Source organism: Hyperoodon ampullatus (assembly GCF_949752795.1).
Source record: "Hyperoodon ampullatus genome assembly, chromosome: 9".
NCBI classification, from domain to species: Eukaryota; Metazoa; Chordata; class Mammalia; order Artiodactyla; family Ziphiidae; genus Hyperoodon; species Hyperoodon ampullatus.
The window spans coordinates 11,169,793-11,189,708 of record NC_136922.1 but is presented as its reverse complement, the minus strand read 5'-3'; the positions used below and the strand labels follow the sequence as shown (position 1 = coordinate 11,189,708).

Here is a 19,916-nt window from a genome sequence, read left to right as displayed (position 1 = left end):
GGCATGTGGGATCTTCCCGGACCGGGGCACGAACCCGTGTCCCCTGCATCGGCAGGCGGACTCTCAACCACTGCGCCACCAGGGAAGCCCTGTTCAGTGTTTTTAGATATATATGGCAATCTTTAACAAATGACCGTATTGACTATGCCCCACCCCCACACACACTTTGGAACTACAAATTTACATTCTACAAACAACTTGTTTGACAACTACTTGGTCTACTAACAAGCGGTTGTTGCATCATACTTTGCGCTAAGCACGGTGCTGTACTGTAAAGGACATGAGGGATAAGATGCTGTTTAGATATAAGACATGTGCATATAAGGCAGAAGATGCAAAATGCAAAGTGAGGGCTCTGGTCGTTGGTGCTCTGAGATGTAACAGAAAGAGACAGCTCTATCTGAAGCTTCTTCCAGGGCTACCTGGGAGAAGTGCATTAGTGAACATAGAGGAGGGGGTGGCCATGAAGAATATACAGACTGGGAAGTACAGCATCATCCAAAGAGAGAGATTGGCAGGGATAACAATTAGACCTCTCTTCCTGTCGCCACAGAGGACACAATATTTGAAAGCCTGTCAAGCCCTGTTAACACAGATCCTGGGAAGTGTTGCTATTGAAGCTTGTGGCACATTTGAATGCAGTAAAACATAATATTCCATAATGTTTTGGGAGAAATCTTTGTCTTTCTCTCCAACAATTCATTCTACTTGCTAAGCCAGGCTTCTCTGAGGTCACCAAGAAGTCATGAAGGATATATGGATATGACTAAAGTCATCACATTACACATTAGTCACTGGTTGCAGTGCTGGTTAGAATGAGAGAAACAGCTGGAAATGGTACAGGAACACAATGTGGGCCATGTCTACCTAAGATGGATATTTCTAGCTGTCATAGAGGGTCTGGCCCTATATATACCTCTTTTCTGTGCTGTTGAGCTAACTGATTCAAAGACACTGTTGTTAAGAAGTGGAAAGTGGGAGCTTGGTAAGATGCCATCCTCACCGAGGTAAGTCTCTTCCTTCTTTTTACCACTTTGGAGTGGCTAGGAGGGATCTGAGCTAGACCCTGATGCACAGCACTTTCGTCTTCATTTTGTATGGCTCACTGATAGCTCATTTCCCACACAGACAGCTCTGTCCTGTTGTGCTGATGGGTTGAGACACATGAGGCAGATGGAGAGAATTTCCCTGTGATCACCAAGGTTTCTCCCCCATTAGCACTACAGTAGCAGTCTGCTGGGGCTTGAGACTGGAACACCACTGGTGTGGCCAACTTCCCCAAGTTCCTAAATCAATGGGAACTTAAACCAGAAAATAGCAGAGTGGCAGGGCTCCAGTTGGTGCCCAAACTGAAGCCCAAATCACCTCAAAACGGAACAACAAGAGATTAGATCCCAAGTTTTGTAAGAATCCTATACAGAAAATGCACAGATACCAGATGTGGTGAAACCCGTTATTTTAACGTGGTAAAATAGTTTGCTTTTTCCTCCTAGAGAGGAATCTTTAATTTCAGGCTTATATCACCATTCTTTCAGTGAAGAGAAAGGACAACTAATAGTTGGTTACCCCAAAGGATTCTGGCAGGAATACTTGAGTCATGAAATATTAGCCAAGCAACTCTTTGGATATTCTAAAATAAACTGTGTAGAGAACTAAGTGTTTCATGCCAGGACAAAACTAAAAAGCTTTTCTCAGAGGTCTCCCTGCCCCCACTTTTCTGTATACAATCTTACTGGTTGATAGCACCCAGTTTTTTGGCTGCATTGCAAGGAACCACTCAGCTGTGGCTGATTACTGCTCTCATTTTTTCCCCTTGTTCCGGAAATCTTGTCATGAGCATGTTTCCAAGAAAGCAAGACAGAAAAAGGTTTTCGCTTGTTTTGGGGAAGCCATTATTGGAGAGGCTAGTGTTAGGGTAATAGACTAGGGCTGAGATAAAGGGGAGGAATTTAGAAATGTTGTGAAAAACAATTGTTTCCATCCCTGGAGTTGTGAGTCACAACGAGAGAAATGGTCTCTATCCTTGGCTCCGCCATCGACGGTGTGACTCAGGAACACTTTCATTCATTCAGCACGTACGGAGCACCCACTCTGTGCCTGACACTATGTCCAGCACTGGGGACGCACAGTGAGGAACAGATAAGGAACCTGTTCTCAAATCACACAATGTCTCTAAATACCTTTTCTTTATGTTTACAATGTGAGGGATGGACTAGAATGATCTTTCAAGGCCTTGAATCTTTATTTTTCTGTGGGCTCACAATGTGCCCAGAAGAACAGTAACAAGAAAACTGGTTCTCAAAGCACATGCCAGATATTGTGCTAACTAATCACTTTTATATACATTACTCTATTTGTTTTCTCAAGAAACTCCTAAAATAAGCATTATTATATCCGTTTGATAGATGAGAAAACATCTGTAAAGCATCAGATAGGTTGAGTTACCTTTTGTTGCAAGTGAGAAAGAGGCAGCACCAGACTCAAACCCAGCTCTGCCGACTCCAAGCCCAGCATTCTTTCCCCCTCCTCTGTTCTCCAGATTTATAATGTTAATTCATCTCCCCTGGACTTTCCTCTGGGAATATTTATGGAAAACTTATTCAAGAATCCATGGCAGTACAATATGAAATACGTAACTTTTGCCTTATGGGTCTTCCATTAGTTTTCCTTCCCTCTTTACCTACTAAGTTTTCTTATTCATCTCAAGGGTGATCTTGCCACTTCATTTAAGCCCAGTGCTTCCACTGCTTTGCCTTTGCTTGTGCTTTACTTTCAGCTTGGAATCATTTTCAATCTTGTCTTCAGCCAAATTCTGTACTCTTTCCCAGACTTTGTCTTACTCCTAAATTTAATTCATTCACCCCCTAATAGTTATCCAACACAGTAAGAAGTTAAAAAAAAAAGAGTATAAGATCATCTCCTTGGGGGAAATAAGATATGCACAGATTATAGGAAAGTTATAGGCTAAAATACTTATAGACCTGTAAGGGAAAGAGAAGGAAGGTAGCAGAATAGGGCTGGAGTCATTGGAACCTGAGGAATAGTTAAGGATTGATTAGATGAAAAGAGAAAGAGGCAGGGAAACGTAAGATGGTCAGACAAAGAGCAGAGAGGTCCACTGAGTATTGAAGAAGTTGGATGTCTTTCTGGCCGGAGTGACTAGGTTTGAAGAACTCTGGAAGCTGGAATGGAACATTTGAACTGGATGTTATTGTTGAAGAGTGTTAATCAGAAGGAGTACTGGATTAAGAGTTTGCACATCTGTGTTCTTGCCGGATCAATTTGTAATCTGGAGAAAATTGATCAAGAGACCTGAGTCTCCATTTCCTTATCTCCTGGGGCTACCTCGGTCTATAGAAGTCCAAGCTCCTTACAATAGCCTGTCTCTTTTTCTACTGTTCCCACCTCTAGCCATTTTATAGTATGTCTTTACGTGTGAGGAGTCAGTTATGAGCTAAGCCCTTTCACAACATGGTATAATCACATGTACTCTGTGAGAATGCTCACAGTGCTGAAAAACATGATTTCTCATAAAGGTACACAAGTTAAATAATAAAAATTAAGCTATACAATTTAAATAATGAAATCAGGCTACACAAGTTAAATAATACTCATACATATGCATTAAAAATTGTATTTTTGATCGTGAGTTTGGGATTAGCAGACGCAAACTAGTATATATAGGATGGATAAACAAGGTCCTACTATATAGCACAGGGAACTATTATATTCAATATCCTGTGATAAGCCATAATGGAAAAGAATATGAAAAAGAATATATATGTATAACTGAATCACTTTGCTGTACAGCAGAAATTAACACGTTGTAAATTAACTATACTTCAATAAAATATTAAAAAATGGAATTTTTACCCTACCAATTTCATAATTTAAGACACTAAAGTTCCTTAATTAAATATTTAGAATTAAAACTTTAGGGCTAGAGAGTTTCTGTTTTAACTTGAAAATGTGAGGCAACAATAAGGTCTTAGGGCTTTCTTTTCAGTTGTGTATGATTCAGAGAGTTAGTGGTGCAAGATAGGATGAATGGTCTCAAAGATGCTAATCTGGAAGAAAAATGTGGCCAGGGAAGCTCGGATGATCAGCCAGGACAAAGCAGGCAAGAGCAAAAAGAGCATCAACCATGAGTCTTAGGAAAAGTCAATGTCCAAAGTCTTCAAGGAAGCTGTGATGTTAATTTTAGTGTGTCAACTTGAATGGGCCATGGGGTGCCCAGTGTTTTGGATAAACATTTTTCTAGGTTTGTTTGTGAGGGTGTTTCTGGATGAGATCAATATTTAAGTCAGTAGACTAAGTAAAGCAGATTGCCCTCCCCAGTGTGGGGGTCTCATCCAATCTGTTGAGGGCCTGAATAGAACAAAAAGGCTGAGAAAGAGAAAATACACTCTCTTTGCCTGACTGTCCTCAAGCTAGAACACTGGTCTTTTCCTACCTTCAGACTTGGACTCAGACTGGAACAATACCTTCAGCTCATCTGAGCCTCCAGCTTACCAACTGCAGATCTTGGGACTTCTTAGTCTCTATTGTTGTATGAGCCAATTCCTTATAATAACTATGTATCTACGTATGTATGTATGTATGTTTCTATCTATCTATCTATCCATCCATCCATCCATCCATCCATCTCCTATTGGATCTCTTTCTCTGGGGAACCCTGACTAACACAGTAGCATTAGCATCTGGATCCAAAAGTGAAGGAACAAGGCAGCAGGTTTCCCTCAGAGTCCAGTGGCAAAAGGTCTTTTGTGTCCTTTTAAAGACACATGTACCCCACACACATGTACACCACATGCAGTGTTCACTGCAGCACTATTTACAATAGCCAGGTCATGGAAGTAACCTAAATGCCCATCAACAGACAAATGGATAAAGAAGATGTGGTACATATACACAATGGAATATTACTCACCCATAAAAAGGAATGAAATTGGGTCATTTGTAGAGACATGGACGGATCTAGAGACTGTAATACAGAGTGAAGTAAGTCAGAAAGAGAAAAACAAATATCATATATTAACATATATATGTGGAACCTAGAAAAATGGTACAGATGAACCAGTTTGCAGGGCAGAAATTGAGACACAGATATAGAGAACAAACGTATGGACACCAAGGGGGGAAAGTGGCAGGGGGATGGTGGTGGTGGTGTGATGAATTGGGAGATTGGGATTGACATATGTATACAATGGATAACTAATAATAACCTGCTGTATAAAAAAATAAATTAAATAAAATTCAAAAAAAAAGAAAGGTCTTTTGTGTCCTTTTAAGCACAGTAATGCAAGCTGATCTTCTTAAGGGGTAGTGTAGTTTAATGAGTACATTGGAACTAGACTGCCTGGATTCTTATCCTGGCTCCACTATTTATGAGCTAGATGACCTTGAACACATTACTTAACTGCTCTGGGCCTCATTTTTCTCACTTGTAAAAAAAAACCTCCCAATAGGTGGTTGTGAGGATTATACAGACCAGTATATGAGTATCTGGTACACAATAAGTGTTACTTAAATGGTAGTTATTATAAACCCTCCTGGATTCACTGAGCTCACCACAGTCCCTCACAGAACATTTTGGATCTTCTGATCAGCAACTTTTTCTTCCAGTCACTGACTAAGGAGTGGGAGGAAGAGGAATTCCACAGAAGTTTTCCTGAGCTTTACCAGGAAGTCTTTGAAATCATCTAACAAGATACTTTTAGGCCAAGTATCACCCAGTGTCTTGGCTTTTCAATAAGTTAAAAGGACCATGTCCTGGAGTAGAAGTTCTCAGTAGATGCTCACTTTCAGCTTACTTCAGCAGCACTTTCTTTAGGTATGTGACTGCAAGCCTACTGTGTGAAGAAGAGGACTGAATTTCCTTCTTTCCTTTGATATAAATTGCTTTCTGATTAGAGAAGAATTACACACTCATTATATAAAATTTTTAAAATATAAAAGAAAATAAAAATAATCCATACTCCTAGCATCCAAAGATAACAAACAATATTTTGAAATGTGTCTTTCTAGTTTTTTGTCCATTTGTCTGTGACACATACCTTTTTAAATTTTTTAATTTATTTTGGCTGCACCATGTGGCATGTAGTTCCCTGACCAGGGATTGAACCCATGCCCCCTGCATTGGAAGTGTGGAGTCTTAACTACTGAACTGCCAGGGAAGTCCCAACACATACTTTTTTAAAACAAGATTAAGATCATAATATATACAACTGCTGTTCCTCGTTCTCACTGTCATGCTATTGTGAAGATGACTCTGTGGGAGAGATCCCCCTGATGTTTGTTTCTGGATAGAGTCTCAGTTTCCCATTACTGAATCAGTACATCATTTCCCATTCATGACCATTTGTTAGGAAATGGAGTCTAAATAACATGTTATTTTAAGGTAATTCATTCATAGGTGAAGATATTTGATCTCTTGATCAGTAATTACTTTGAATACTCTCTACCACTGCTGCTTCCATTAATGTGGATAATGATAGTTGAAAGAAAGAAATCAGTATACAAAGCTATAGTAATCAAAACAGTGTGGTACTGGCATACAGACAGACGTATAGAATTGAGAGTCCAGAAATAAACCTATACTGTTATGGTCAATTGATTTTCAACAGAGGTGCCAAGACCATTCAGTGGGGGAAAAAATATTCTCTTCAACAGCTGGTGCTGGACAACTAGATATATGCATGCAAAAAAAAAATGAAATTGGATCCCTACCTCACACCATATATAAAGATCAACTGAAAAGGGAACAATGACCTAAATATAAGAGATAAAATGATAAAAATTACAAGAAAATACTCAGGGTAAATCTACATGACCTTGGATTTGGCAATGGATTATTAGTTATGACATCAAAAGCATATGCAACGAACTATAGAAATGATCCCTGAAAGCATAGTCTTGTACCACAATGTTCATTGCAGCTCTATTTACAATAGCCAGGACATGGAAGCAACCTAAGTGTCCATCGACAGATGAATGGATAAAGAAGATGTGGCACATATATAAATGGAATATTACTCAGCCATAAAAAGAAACGAAATTGAGTTATTTGTAGTGAGGTGGATGGACCTAGAGTCTGTCATAGAGAGTGAAGTAAGTCAGAAAGAGAAAAACAAATACCATATGCTAACACATATATATGGAATCTAAAAAAAAAAAAAAAAAAAGATCATGAAGAACCTAGGGGCAAGATGGGAATAAAGATGCAGACCTGCTAGAGAATGGACTTGAGGACACGGGGAGGGGGAAGGGTAAGTTGGGACAAAGTGAGAGAGTGTTAGTGTATATATGGATATATATATATATATATATATATATATATATATATATATACTACCAAATGTAAAATAGATAGCTAGTGGGAAGCGGTCGGATAGCACAGGGAGATCAGCTCAGTGCTTTGTGACCAGCTAGAAGGGTGGGATAGGGAGGGTGGGAGGGAGGGAGACATAACAGGGAAGAGATATGGGGATATATGTATATGTATAACTGATTCACTTCGTTATAAAGCAGAAACTAACACAGCATTGTAAAGCAATTATACTCCAATAAAAACGTTAAAAAAAATAATAAAATAAATAAATAAATATTCATTGCTTAAAAAAAAAGCATATGCAACAAAAGAAAAAACAGAGAAATGGACTTCATCAAAATTAAAAACTGTGCATGAAAGGACATTATTAAAAGGTGAAAAGACAACCTAAAGAATGGGGAAAATATTCGTAAGTCATATACCTAAGGGTCTAGAATCCAGAATATATAAGGAACTCTTACAACTCAACAAAATGACAAATGACCCAATTGAAAATTAGTCAAAGGACTTGAGTAGACATTTCCCTAAAGAAGACATTCAAATGACTAATAAGCACATGAAAAGATGTTCAATCTCATTAGGCATTAGGGAGATGCAAATCAAAATCACAATGAGGTACCACCTCAAACTCATTAGGAAATTTTTTGAAAAAGGAAAATATGGAAAAATAAAAAATAAGTTTTGGCAAAGATGTGGAGAAACTGGAACGCTTGTAGATTGCTGATGAGAATGTGAAATAGTACGGCCAGTGTAGAAAATATTTTGGTTGTTCCTTAAAAAGTTAAACATAGAAATGCCATATGATCTGGCAATCTCACTCCTAAGTATATACTGAAAAGAATTTAAAACCGGTACTCAAACAAATAGATGTACACATATGTTTATAGCAGCACTATTCAAAATATACAAAATATCTATCAACAGATGAGTGGATAAACAAAATGTGGTATATCCATAAAATAGAACATTATTCAGCCATAAAAAATGAAAAAAGTACTGATATATACCACATTGTGGATGAACTTCAAAAACATTAAGGCAAGTGAAAGAAACTAGACACAAAAGACCACATACTGTATAATTCCACTTATATGAAATATTTAGAATAAGTAAATCCATAGAGACAGAAAACAGATTAGTGATTGCCAGGGGCTGGGAAAAGGTGAGTATGGGGAGCAACTGCTTAATAGGTAAAAGCTTTCTTTTTAGGGTGATAAAATGTTTTGGAACTATGTAGAAGTTGTGGTTATACAAAATTATGAATGGTTAAATGACCTTTTAAGTGACTGATTTTATGTTATATGAATTTTACCTCAATAAAAAATAGAATAACAAGTTAACTAGACTAACTGTGATGATAATTTCACAAAACATACATATAAAAATTAAAGAAATCAATATTAGATTCTTTGTTTCCTTTTATGTCTGCAATATTTTATGGTTTCAATTTTAAAACACAGTAGCAAAATCATGACATAACTTTGGCTATTACTATCTTAGGGTTTTATTAGAGGTCATACTAATGGGTTCTCCCACATTTTCACCAGCTCTGTACAATTCAGATTTCAGTCCAAGGCTTCAGGAACATTGCAAACAGCTGCAGTGGGATTAGGCATCTGACCATCAATGACATGCCAACTCTGATGGACAACTGTGTAAAAGTACGTAGTTGGAAACTATATTTTCTTTTCAGTCTCATTTGGTTGGCACATTTTCTAGTGGCTTGAATTATTGAAAAATATGAATGGGTTTTTCATTTTAGTTTTTTTATATAAGAAAATCATTAGGAAATTTATACACACACATTTGAACATTTGAATCCTTAAATACCTTGAGAAGCTTCGTTTCACAGTTAGGATATTTTTATTTCAATGATATTGTAGCTTAAGCATAAACTTTAAGTCTAATTCTACATGTCAAGCTTCTAAATGTAGTGATTCTTTTCAGCATTCCATTTTCTCATGTTTTCCCTTACTTTTTTTTTTTTTTTTTTTTGCGGTATGCGGGCCTCTCACTGTTGTGGCCTCTCCCATTGCGGAGCACAGGCTCGAGGCACACAGGCTCAGCGGGCATGGCTCACGGGCCCAGCTGCTCCGCGGCATGTGGGATCTTCCCGGATCGGGGCACGAACCCGTGTCTCCTGCATTGGCAGGCGGACTCTCAACCACTGCGCCACCAGGGAAGCCCTCTCTTACTTTTGATACATCATTTAGTTGATTCCTATGCATTACTCAAATGAAAGTGTACTAAAATATAATGAAAAAACGTCCCATTTTCTTTGAAATTAGGACAATTTAATAGTTAATGTGTCTGTTTCTGAAAATATTGAGAGGAAAAAAATAACCTCATCACTTTCATAAGCCTTGTTCTCTATACTCTGGTTAACCTTTTTTTTTTTTTTCTTCTAAAGGCTTTAGTTGAAAAATGCCATCGAATTACATCAGTAGTTTTCATTGGTGCACCACATATTTCCAATTGTACTTTCAAAGCTCTTTCTACTTGTGACCTCAGAAAGATCCGATTTGAAGGTCTGTGATGTTAAAAAGTGGTTTAGCATTAATTTTTTTTTTTTTTTTTTTTTTGTGGTATGCGGGCCTCTCACTGTTGTGGCCTCTCCCGTTGCGGAGCACAGGCTCCGGACGCGCAAGGCTCAGTGGCCATGGCTCACGGACCCAGCCACCCCGCGGCATGTGGGATCCTCCCAGACCGGGACACGAACCCGTGTCCCCTGCATCGGCAGGCGGACTCTCAACCACTGCGCCACCAGGGAAGCCCAGCATTAATTTTTACTTTTAATCTTGTGGCAATTCAAATACAATACTTCTTTTTTTAAAAAACAGGAAATAAAAGGATTACCGATGTGTGCTTCAAATTTATAACAACAATTCTCCAAATATCAGTCACATTTACATGGTGGACTGCAAGGGAATAACAGATGGTAGCCTCAAGTCCCTCTCAGCTTTGAAGCAGCTTACTGTGTTGAATCTGGCAAATTGTGTAAGGTAATGAGTCATTCAGTCAAGAAACACTGATTATCTAGAATGTTTCAGACTTCCTCAAGATGCTCATTGGTTAGGAGAGTAAACATGAAAGTCAGGAGTCCAAGTGGAGGTAAATGCAGAGTTCTGCGGTAAAACAAAGGAAGGGCACCCAACCCAGACTGGTTATGTAGGGGCAGGGGGAGGTTGTCAGGGAATGCTCCGGATATGTGGAATCACAGGCCCTTGTAAGATTAAATGAATTTGCTGGAACACTCATGGGCTACCTTTCCTAGTGAAGGTTCTCACAGCTAGTTCAGTTAATAGGTCTTTTTCCCAAATGGACTTTCCAACTTGCCTATGAAGAACCAATCTTACTGAAGTGTTTCCTCTTGGGTACTAGTTATATTTCTCCTCTGTGTGGGTTTGCTCACAGATGGACAGATGGCAAGTTCTTACTGAAACCCTTTCTTTAGCTGGGTTACAAATGGGCTTCTATCCTGGTATTCTCAGGTGGGCAAGGATCATATTCTTGCTAAAATTTCTTCCCTGGTGGATATCTCAGCCTCTTGCTTGTATAAATTTCTTATAATATTAAAGGGCCAGATGATAACAAAGTAGCATTTGATCTATAATGAAATTGGTTAATATTTGGGAAAACATAAGACAAGTCAGACTAATAAGCTAAGCTACACAAAATCTTAACCCATGTTCCCTATTATTAAAATGGGGAGGCACCATGGGTTGTGGAGGGGAGGTAAAGACAGGATTTGGAATGGGAAAAACCTGGATTACAAAATGAAGCCTCCAGTCAACAGCCGCAAGGAACTGAGGCCTCCTGTCAACAGCCATGTGAGTGAACTTGGAAGCAGACCCTCCACCCTTAGTCAGTCCTTCGGATGATTAAAGTTCCAGCTGGCATCTTGGTTGCAAGCTCATGAGCAAGCTGGCATCATAATGCAAGCAGGATGTGTGTGTGTGTGTGTGTGTGTAACAGCTAACCCTATCTGTATTAACATGTGAAATAAAATTGAATTGCATTCATATATTTCACTCAGGCTTCTGCAGGTTACCTAATTTTAAAAAGAAATGGAGGTTTTTCTGTGTCTAGCCTCATAGTTGACAAAACACTTCAAAGGACTCCTCGCTACAAACAATTTAGATCTTGGATGAAACATACTTTCAATACACTGCTGAGCCCACAAAGAGTACGAGAAATATCCAATATCATGATTCTTCACCACCTTCTCAATGAGTAGACTCTCTAAGACAAACAGTGAATACCAAGCAAACACAGAGCTGCTATGAGCATAAATGTTCATTTCAACATAGGCATTGAGACAATCAGTTTTAGCGAGACTCAAGATAGGGAAGCAGGATGAGACTTCTGCAGTCTCTGGACCTCTTCAAGGGGGACAAAGTGGTCTCAGGTAGACAGTACCTAGGCCCCTGGAAGAAGTTAGCTCAAAGCTTTTCTGAAGGAAAGCACCTTCTCTTTAGGCATCCAAAGTTCCCATAGGTTAAAGTCAAATAAATAGGTGCTCACAACTGAAGACCATCAAATGTACAAAGATATGAGTCACCATGAAGCAAAATAAATTTGAACTTCCATAATTCATATATTAGAATTATCATAGAATATTAAGTAACTATGTATGAAATATTTGAAGAAATAAATAATGGAACCAGAAATATGAGCAGACAACAAAATGTGATAAAAATAACTAGGTTTACTTGAAAAACTAACTTTTAGAAATAAAAAATATAGTTATTGAAATAAAGAAAATGAATTGCTTATCAGCAGATTAGAACTCACTGAAGAGAGAAGTACAAAGCTGGAAGATAACTGAAGAAATGACAGCAGAGTGAAACAATAAAAAGAAAAATGTGATAGAGTATAACAAAAGACAGAGAAGGTTTAATATCAGCGTTTTAGATTAGATTTTTAAAATTCATCTATAAGAGATACACCTAAAATAGGAAGTTTGAGAGTCAAAGTATACATTTTTCTCAACCACATATCAATCCTTCAAAAAATGGACTATGTATGAAGTTTTATTGTGTTTTCTTTTCTTTTTTTTTTTTTTTTTTTGCAGTACGCGGGCCTCTCACTGTTGTGGCCTCTCCCGTTGCGGAGCACAGGCTCCGGACGCGCAGGCTCAGTGGCCATGGCTCACGGGCCCAGCCGCTCCGTGGCATGTGGGATCTTCCCGGACCGGGGCACGAACCCGTGTCCCCTGAATCAGCAGGCGGACTCTCAACCACTGCGCCACCAGGGAAGCCCCTATGTATGAAGTTTTAAAGCAAGTTCCCACAACTTTCATAGTATTGGTAACAAACAAACTATATTTTCTAACTACAATGCAGTTAAATTAGGAATCAGTAATAAAAAGATAAATTTCAAAAATATATATGATTTAAAAGTGAAAATTCCAGGGCAGCAGAATCACCTGAAGAGCTGAATAAAACTACATATGCCCAAGCCCTACCCCAGAGCTACTGAATCTGAATATCTAGGGATGGAACACTAGCTTATATATTTTTAAAAAAACAACATGGGTGCTTCTGATGCACAGCCAGGTTTAGGATTAACTGCATTAACCCATTAACTTGGACCATTACCTGAAAAGTCCTTTTCTACTGACTTTTATGCCTCCAGGATTATCATATAAATGTATATATACATCTATATATACACATCCATATATATACACATACACATGTCAGTATATGTGTGTGTGTGTGTGTTAGTATATAAATGTCTGTTTTCAGGCTATCTTTTCTGTTCCATTCATTTATCTGTTTTCTGTCTAATCTTGCACAGTACTTTATCTGTAAAATGGGGAAAATAAAGAGTATATACTCAGGATTGTTGTGAGGATCAAATAAGTTAATTCATGTAATGTACTTAGAATAGTGTCTGGCACATAATAAGCACTCAAGAAATGTTACCCTTTATTATTATTACTGCTTTATAATATGTTTTAATATCTAATAGAATGAGACTCTCTTTGTTAGTAGTCTTCTTTTAAGTTATTAGATATTTTTGCCAGTTTATTCTTTCAAGTGAACTTTAGAATAATTTTGTCATATTTCAGAAAAAATCCTATTGAGATATTAATTGAACTTATGTTAAATATATAAATTTTGGAAAGATATATAGTTTTATAATACTTATCTGATTTTCTCTTTACCCAAGAATTATTTATTAAAAATGTATTCAGATATCCATGTAGTTTATATCCAATTATCATTGTTACTTATTTTTCATTTTATGATATCATGGTATAAAAATACAGCCTGCACAACTTCTGTCTTTTGGGATCTTTATTTAGGGGTAATGCTGGTGAAAAAGATGATGGTTATGTTGTTTATCATGTTGAATATATATGAATAGTCCATGGAACTTAAATTACATTAATTATATTACTTAAACTTTAGGCCCTTTTTTTGTTTGTCAAAAGCTAAGTCTAATACAAAATTATATCTTAATTATGTTCTTTTTGAATTTTTATTTTTCTTTCATTTTGGATTTATGCTATATTATATGTTGCATAAAAGTTCATCACTAAAATTACCAAAAAAAAAAAAAGAAGCCAGACTGGCCTTGGATTTCTCTTCTGTAACAGAAAATATATTTATAATTGATATTTTTATTAATATTGTTTATATTGTTATGTAATATATATACATTTATATGTTTGGTATTTCTGTTGCAGAGGAGAAATCCAAGGCCAGTCTGATTTTTTAGGGGTTTTTTTTTGGGGGGGGTTGTTTTTTGGGTTTTTTTGGCTGCACTGCACAGCATGTGGGATCTTAGTTCCCCAACCAGGGATCGAACCAGTGCCCCCTGCATTGGAAGCATGGAGTCTTAACCACCCTGATTTTTTAAAAAAATTATTTTATTGAAGTATAGTTGATTTACAATGTTGTGTTAATTTCTATGGATAGTCTGATTTTTTTGATCACACACACACACACACACATATATATATTTTAAATTGTTGCATCATTACACCATTTCACTGTACGCAGTTTCATGGCAGTAAAGAATATGATCCCCAAATTCTATACCCAACCATATTATCTTCATTGGGGTGATACCTAATCAATGTAAAATTACCCTGCTAGTCTTGTTTAATATTTTTACTAGTATAGTATTCTATCTCTATGTAAAATTATCACCCCTGTGTTAATTTTATTTACCTTTACCTAATACCACTGCACAATTTTCTTTGTTTTTGTTGTCATTTTATTATAAATGTGTTTCTGGTTGACTATAATCCAGAGAATCATTTATAAATGTGGACTTACATGGGAGGGGTGGAAGGGATGGCACTGACACATAGGTGTCTATGATTAAGGACAGTATAGGAAGACTGAGGTCAAGACCTTCTTATAGCATCAGATTTTCTCTGCTTCAGAAAGAAAGGACCTTTAGGTAACTTATTAGGTTTCCAGTCCAGCTAAGTTGACTTGTACTTAGTGGAAATTCCTCCAAGATTTTGACAGTAGTTTGACTGTTAGGCTTGGTTCTCCCTATCCTAAGTTTTTGTCTTTTTCTTTTGCAGATTGCATCAGGCACTGTTTAATATGATCACATTTTAACCCCAGGGAAGAAACCTTATAGGCTATCTGTTTTATTAATAATTAGGCCACCTAATTAAATGAACAAATGAATAGGAATAGCATTTTTAGTAATATTTCTCCCATTATTATCATTTATATATTTTCTATTAAAATAAAAGCTATATAATCAAATTTGGTTTACAAATGTTGGCAAAATACCAGATATAGATATCACCTTGCTGTTTTGGAATGTATTGGGTATAGTAACTATTATTTTAATAGTATTCTACATATTTATACATAAAATCACATGTAGAGGTTTTCTTATTCTTTCCTACAGAATTGGTGACATGGGACTAAAGCAGTTTCTTGATGGTCCTGCAAGCACAAAGACAAGAGAGCTAAATTTAAGTAACTGTATCCACCTGGGTGATGCCTCCATTGCAAAACTATCAGTGCGGTATGATAAAACAATAATATTTTACATCATGTTATTAGTAATTGTATATTTGTTAATAGGACAGATCAGAGACAGACTTTTGAAGCCATTTGGAAAACATAAGGGATGCCCAGAAGCTGGTCCAATATTCAGCGAAACGAAATAAGACACCGGAGTCATAGAATGAATTAATCTTTTGACTATATCTAAGATGTTTCTAATTAAATTTCAACTTGGAGAAAGTTTGAGATGGAATCACTCATGAAGTTATGAATAGCTATACCTGGGTGACTTCTCTGTACTTTTCAAGGATATCATCTCTATGTAAACCTTTACAGTGTTTCCCAAGGGATATTCTAGCTGGTGGGTTTATTCTTGATCCTGTTTACTTGTAAAAGGTCTTGTGTACACTAAGGGGTTAAGTACAATTCTTGTAACAAACTTGTAAAGATAAGTGAGAAATTTAACTTTGCACTTTCAGTGGTCATTCACCGTGGTATTTACATGATAGTTTTTGTATGCATGTAATATATTTTTTCTTATTAGAAATTGCAATATGAAATGAAATCACAGAATGTTTTATACAATAATCCACCTCTCTTTCATTCAACTTTGTAATGTCAATTATTTCCACTTTTTTTTTTTCCCTTGGCCGTGTTGCCCACGGCATGTGGGATCTTAATTCCCGACCAGGGATCGAACCCACGCCCCGTGCAGTGGAAGCGTGGAGTCCTAACCACTGGACAGCCAGGGAAGTCCCAATTATTTACACTTTTAAGCTTACTTTTATGACAAGAAAAGGAAAATTCTTGTTTCAATAGCATTTGCTTTCCCCAAGTAGTTTTTAATATGAAGAAATTTCTACTGAGTGTGATTAAAAGCTAAAATGAACTCTTCATGCTACTTTCTTTCAGCTGCTCTAATTTAAACTACTTGAGTTTATGAAATTGTGAACATCTGACTGACCTAGGAGTTGAATTTATTGTAAACATCTTTTCTTTGGTATCAGTAGATCTCTCTGGAATAGACATCTCTAATGAGGTAAAAAAAAAAAGTGTTCAAACAATTCAATGACTTCTATTGCTTTCTGTAATATAATCATTTTCCATTGTGTAAACAATGGAGAGAACAACAATTATTTTTATTTCTTAGAATATTGGATTATAAAGGGCAAGTTTGGGAATATTGTTTCTGGAATAGTGATAGGTGAGGTTATTTGTAAATCAATGGTCTTGTTTCTCTGCTTTAAAAATGGGCAAAACACAATATTTTGAGGAAAGTCCTGAGAGATCAGAGTTTTATGTGATAGATCTGAAACGTGTTTCAATTATAGACATTTGGTTATTGTGGAGATATATTTTGGATGGCTTAGGTATATTTTTCCTGTGGATTGTACATTCTATAAGACTACCTGAGCGCCTTGAGATCCAAGTCCTTAGTTCAAAACTGAAGTCTAGAAATGGCCTCTACAAATCTATAAGAGGCTACATTTTAAGAAACTCATTTCTTGCAAGCTGCTGTTGCTACCCGTCAGAGTTGAAACACAGGTCACACCTATCCTATCATTCCAGCACTGCCCCATTTACTAATGAAAATGAAGATAAACCCAGAGATCTGTCATGTTTCTGAAAGACTTTAATGGACTCTAGTTAGATAAGGAATGTACTGGCTTCTCTTAAAAATCAGAGCATTGGGAGGGATAGAAGAAGACAACAGAGGTGAGGATCTCTCCCCCATCTGCTTGCTAAATCCCTATTCATCCCTGAAGCTCATCAAATATCACCTGTCTCTGAGGCCTTCTCTGAGAAGTCCTACCTAACAGGCAAGTACAGGAACTTCTCTATGTACATCTCCAGCCACAGTGCATTCTTTAACACGACCTGTTTCTGTTTCTCACTGCATTACTGATACCTGTGTTATATGTCCATCCTGCCCTACATATTCAGTGGGCTCTTTTAAATAACGATGTCTGTTCATTGGTTCAGGTTCTTTCCTTTCTTTATCTAAGACTGAATTTAGATTCAGCCTCCATCCTGCTAGGTGATGTCCTCTCTCCTTCCCTGGAGTGTTGTCTAAATGTAGTATGAGAGTGGGAGCTCAGGGCAGTTACATGGAGTCAACTCATGGTGGAATCAAGCCTGGTCTTCTCAATGCTGTCTTTTGTCCAAGGTGGAATCCAGTGAGATGTCTGAGGGCCCATTTGGTTTCCTTCCAGGTAAATTCCTGATGTGTCTTCCCTTTCTTGGCTCCAAGCCCCCCTTCAAGTCTTCAGGCTCCTTTGTCATAGGGGCCCTTGCTCTGGAGCCCTCTGGGTCATCCTGGGGCATGGGGACTCTGTGAGGCCCTTCTTAGGTCCACAATCCCAGACATCCCCTGCAGACATTTTCCTGCTGTTACATCTGGGTGTATTTGCCCTCAGACCCATGCCTCACCCTTCTCACTCTCCTACAGAATGGCCGATTCATGTCAGTTAGATTCCAGTTGGGTTTGGTACTTGCGAGGCATTTGTGCACAATGGGAGGGTCAGAAGGAGGGAGAGGCCAGGGTTTTCCTCCACCTTTCCTTTCATTATTACCATCAGCTGCACGTCTTTTGTGATCTAGTCCCTTTAGTCAGAACTGCTGTGGTTCTAGATTCCCTCGTGACCTCGGACTCTGGGCTCTGATAAACTCCATTGCTTCCCACTGTCCTTCCAGCATAGGGGTGGTAGTGGTTTCCTGCTGCTAAATCTCTAGATTTGTCATTATTCCACTAGGCTCCTCAGTTCTCTAACACCTAGGTCGTCAATTCTCTTTCACAATTAAATTTCCTCAGTTTGAAATTAGAGTTGTTTTTAGTTTCCTCATTAGATCTTAGCTGGTACAATGATGAGCGCAGGAAAACTCTCCTGCCTTGTTGCTCTGCACAGCCATACCAGGGAAAGGTAGAATGAGTTCTCATGTACTCTTAGACCCCCAAACCTATCAGCAGATAGAGTCCAGGGAGGTCTGCAACAGGCCCTGTATCCCAGCACCTCATTCCTTTGCTTCCCCCCTGCTCTCCCTTCCCCTCTTCCTCCTCCACCCTCCCCTCCGGCCCCCCCTTATCCTCTCTCCTTTCTCTTCTCCTCTCCCCTCTTCTCTTCTTTGCTCCCCGTCTCTTCTCTTGGCATAGATTCTTTGTCTAATCTGAGGGTGGAAGAAATGTTCCAACTGATTACATGGTTTTTAAAAATGTCATGTTCCAAGTCTTTCAGGGTTTAGAATTTAAAGCCTACAAGTCTAGGATGTTTTTCTCCTGTGTTGTTCTGTAAAAACCCTTCCCCGACACATATAAGTAGAAGGCCCGGCTGTTGTCTGAAGGGTCACAGGGTAACAAGAAGGATCAAAGCACATTACAAAGTACATCAAAATATAATTCCACCACAGCACTCATCACAAGCCTGAAGTATCTGGTGAACATTTGTTGAATTAACGAAGGTAGGCTTAGATGCTCTATCCTAGTTTTTAGCATTTGTAAAAAGCTCAGTTTTTATTTTTGAAGACCACATATTAAAATTTTTAACTGAGGAAAAGTTAAAAACTTAGGAATATAGCCTCAAGTCCCATTCACTGTTTTAATTTTCTTGTAAAGAATACACACAATCTGAAAGAGCACCTATGCAGAAGAAAGCTAGTTGTTTTCTGCTAAAAGACTGAAAAATAAGTCTACTGAAGGCTGTTGTTTTCTTCCTCCAAGTAAGTTAAATTGTGATCTAAAAGTCAAATGATTGACAACATAGTGCTACGACAGCTGTGGAAGCTAACCTCAAACAGTCAAATTAAAATGAGTCAGCCCAGATGTCAACTCAGGCAGCTAAACACCAGCCTGGATTATAGGTCTGATGAAGTGCAAATATGACTATAGACTTAACATTCAAGATTTAAACTCTGGAATGTTACAGATATTCACCAGAGATCAAATGTGACCACTTACGCCTTTGGGAAAAAAACAATTTATGTTTTCTAATAATTATGTTCACTCACAATTCTTTTCAATAGTGAGCTTTTAGTTACAATCACACTACTTACTTAGTTAACAAATATTTACTCTAATTACATTGTGCTTGGTGCTGGGGATACTGGGATGAACAAAACAGACAGGGTCCCTCCTCCTAGCCCTTACATTCTAGTGGAAGACAGGTGTGAGGCAAGTGGTTACAAAACATGATGGGTGTGGGAAACAAACAGATGGGAAACTTAACCTGGCTCAGAGAGTCAGAGAAGATCTTTTACGAGAGAAGGAGAAAGAGTATGTGGTGAGCCAAAGAAAAAGCTCGCACAAAGGTAAAGGGGTTGAAAGTATGGTCGTACCAAGGAAATCTGCACATTTAGGTATAGCTTGATTAGGAGGAGAGTGGTGAGAGATGATGTTTGAGAGGTAGGCGGGGGCCAGGTCATAAGGGGCCCAGAAGCCACAGTGCGGAATTTGTTCTCTGCCTTGTTGGCAATGGAAGGACATTCAGTATTGTCAATTAGACAGTAACATAGTCAGACTGACAGTTTGAAAAGGTCACTCTATCGGCTGGATAGACATGGGGATGATAGATGCACTAGTGACCAATTATAAAGCAGTAATCTAG

General features: G+C 37.9%; 1 protein-coding gene across 1 annotated transcript in view; it reads left to right on the top strand.

Moving 5' to 3' along the window:
• FBXL13 (F-box and leucine rich repeat protein 13) overlaps positions 1-19,916 on the top strand; it is a gene marked incomplete at both ends in the record, with an annotated part of 183,443 nt that overhangs the window by 122,103 nt on the left and 41,424 nt on the right. The window contains 7 exon segments of the mRNA XM_079711473.1: positions 8,893-8,991; positions 9,741-9,858; positions 10,171-10,206; positions 10,209-10,332; positions 15,218-15,337; positions 16,231-16,258; positions 16,262-16,357. Of these exon segments, the coding sequence (XP_079567599.1) occupies positions 8,893-8,991; positions 9,741-9,858; positions 10,171-10,206; positions 10,209-10,332; positions 15,218-15,337; positions 16,231-16,258; positions 16,262-16,357 (621 nt within the window).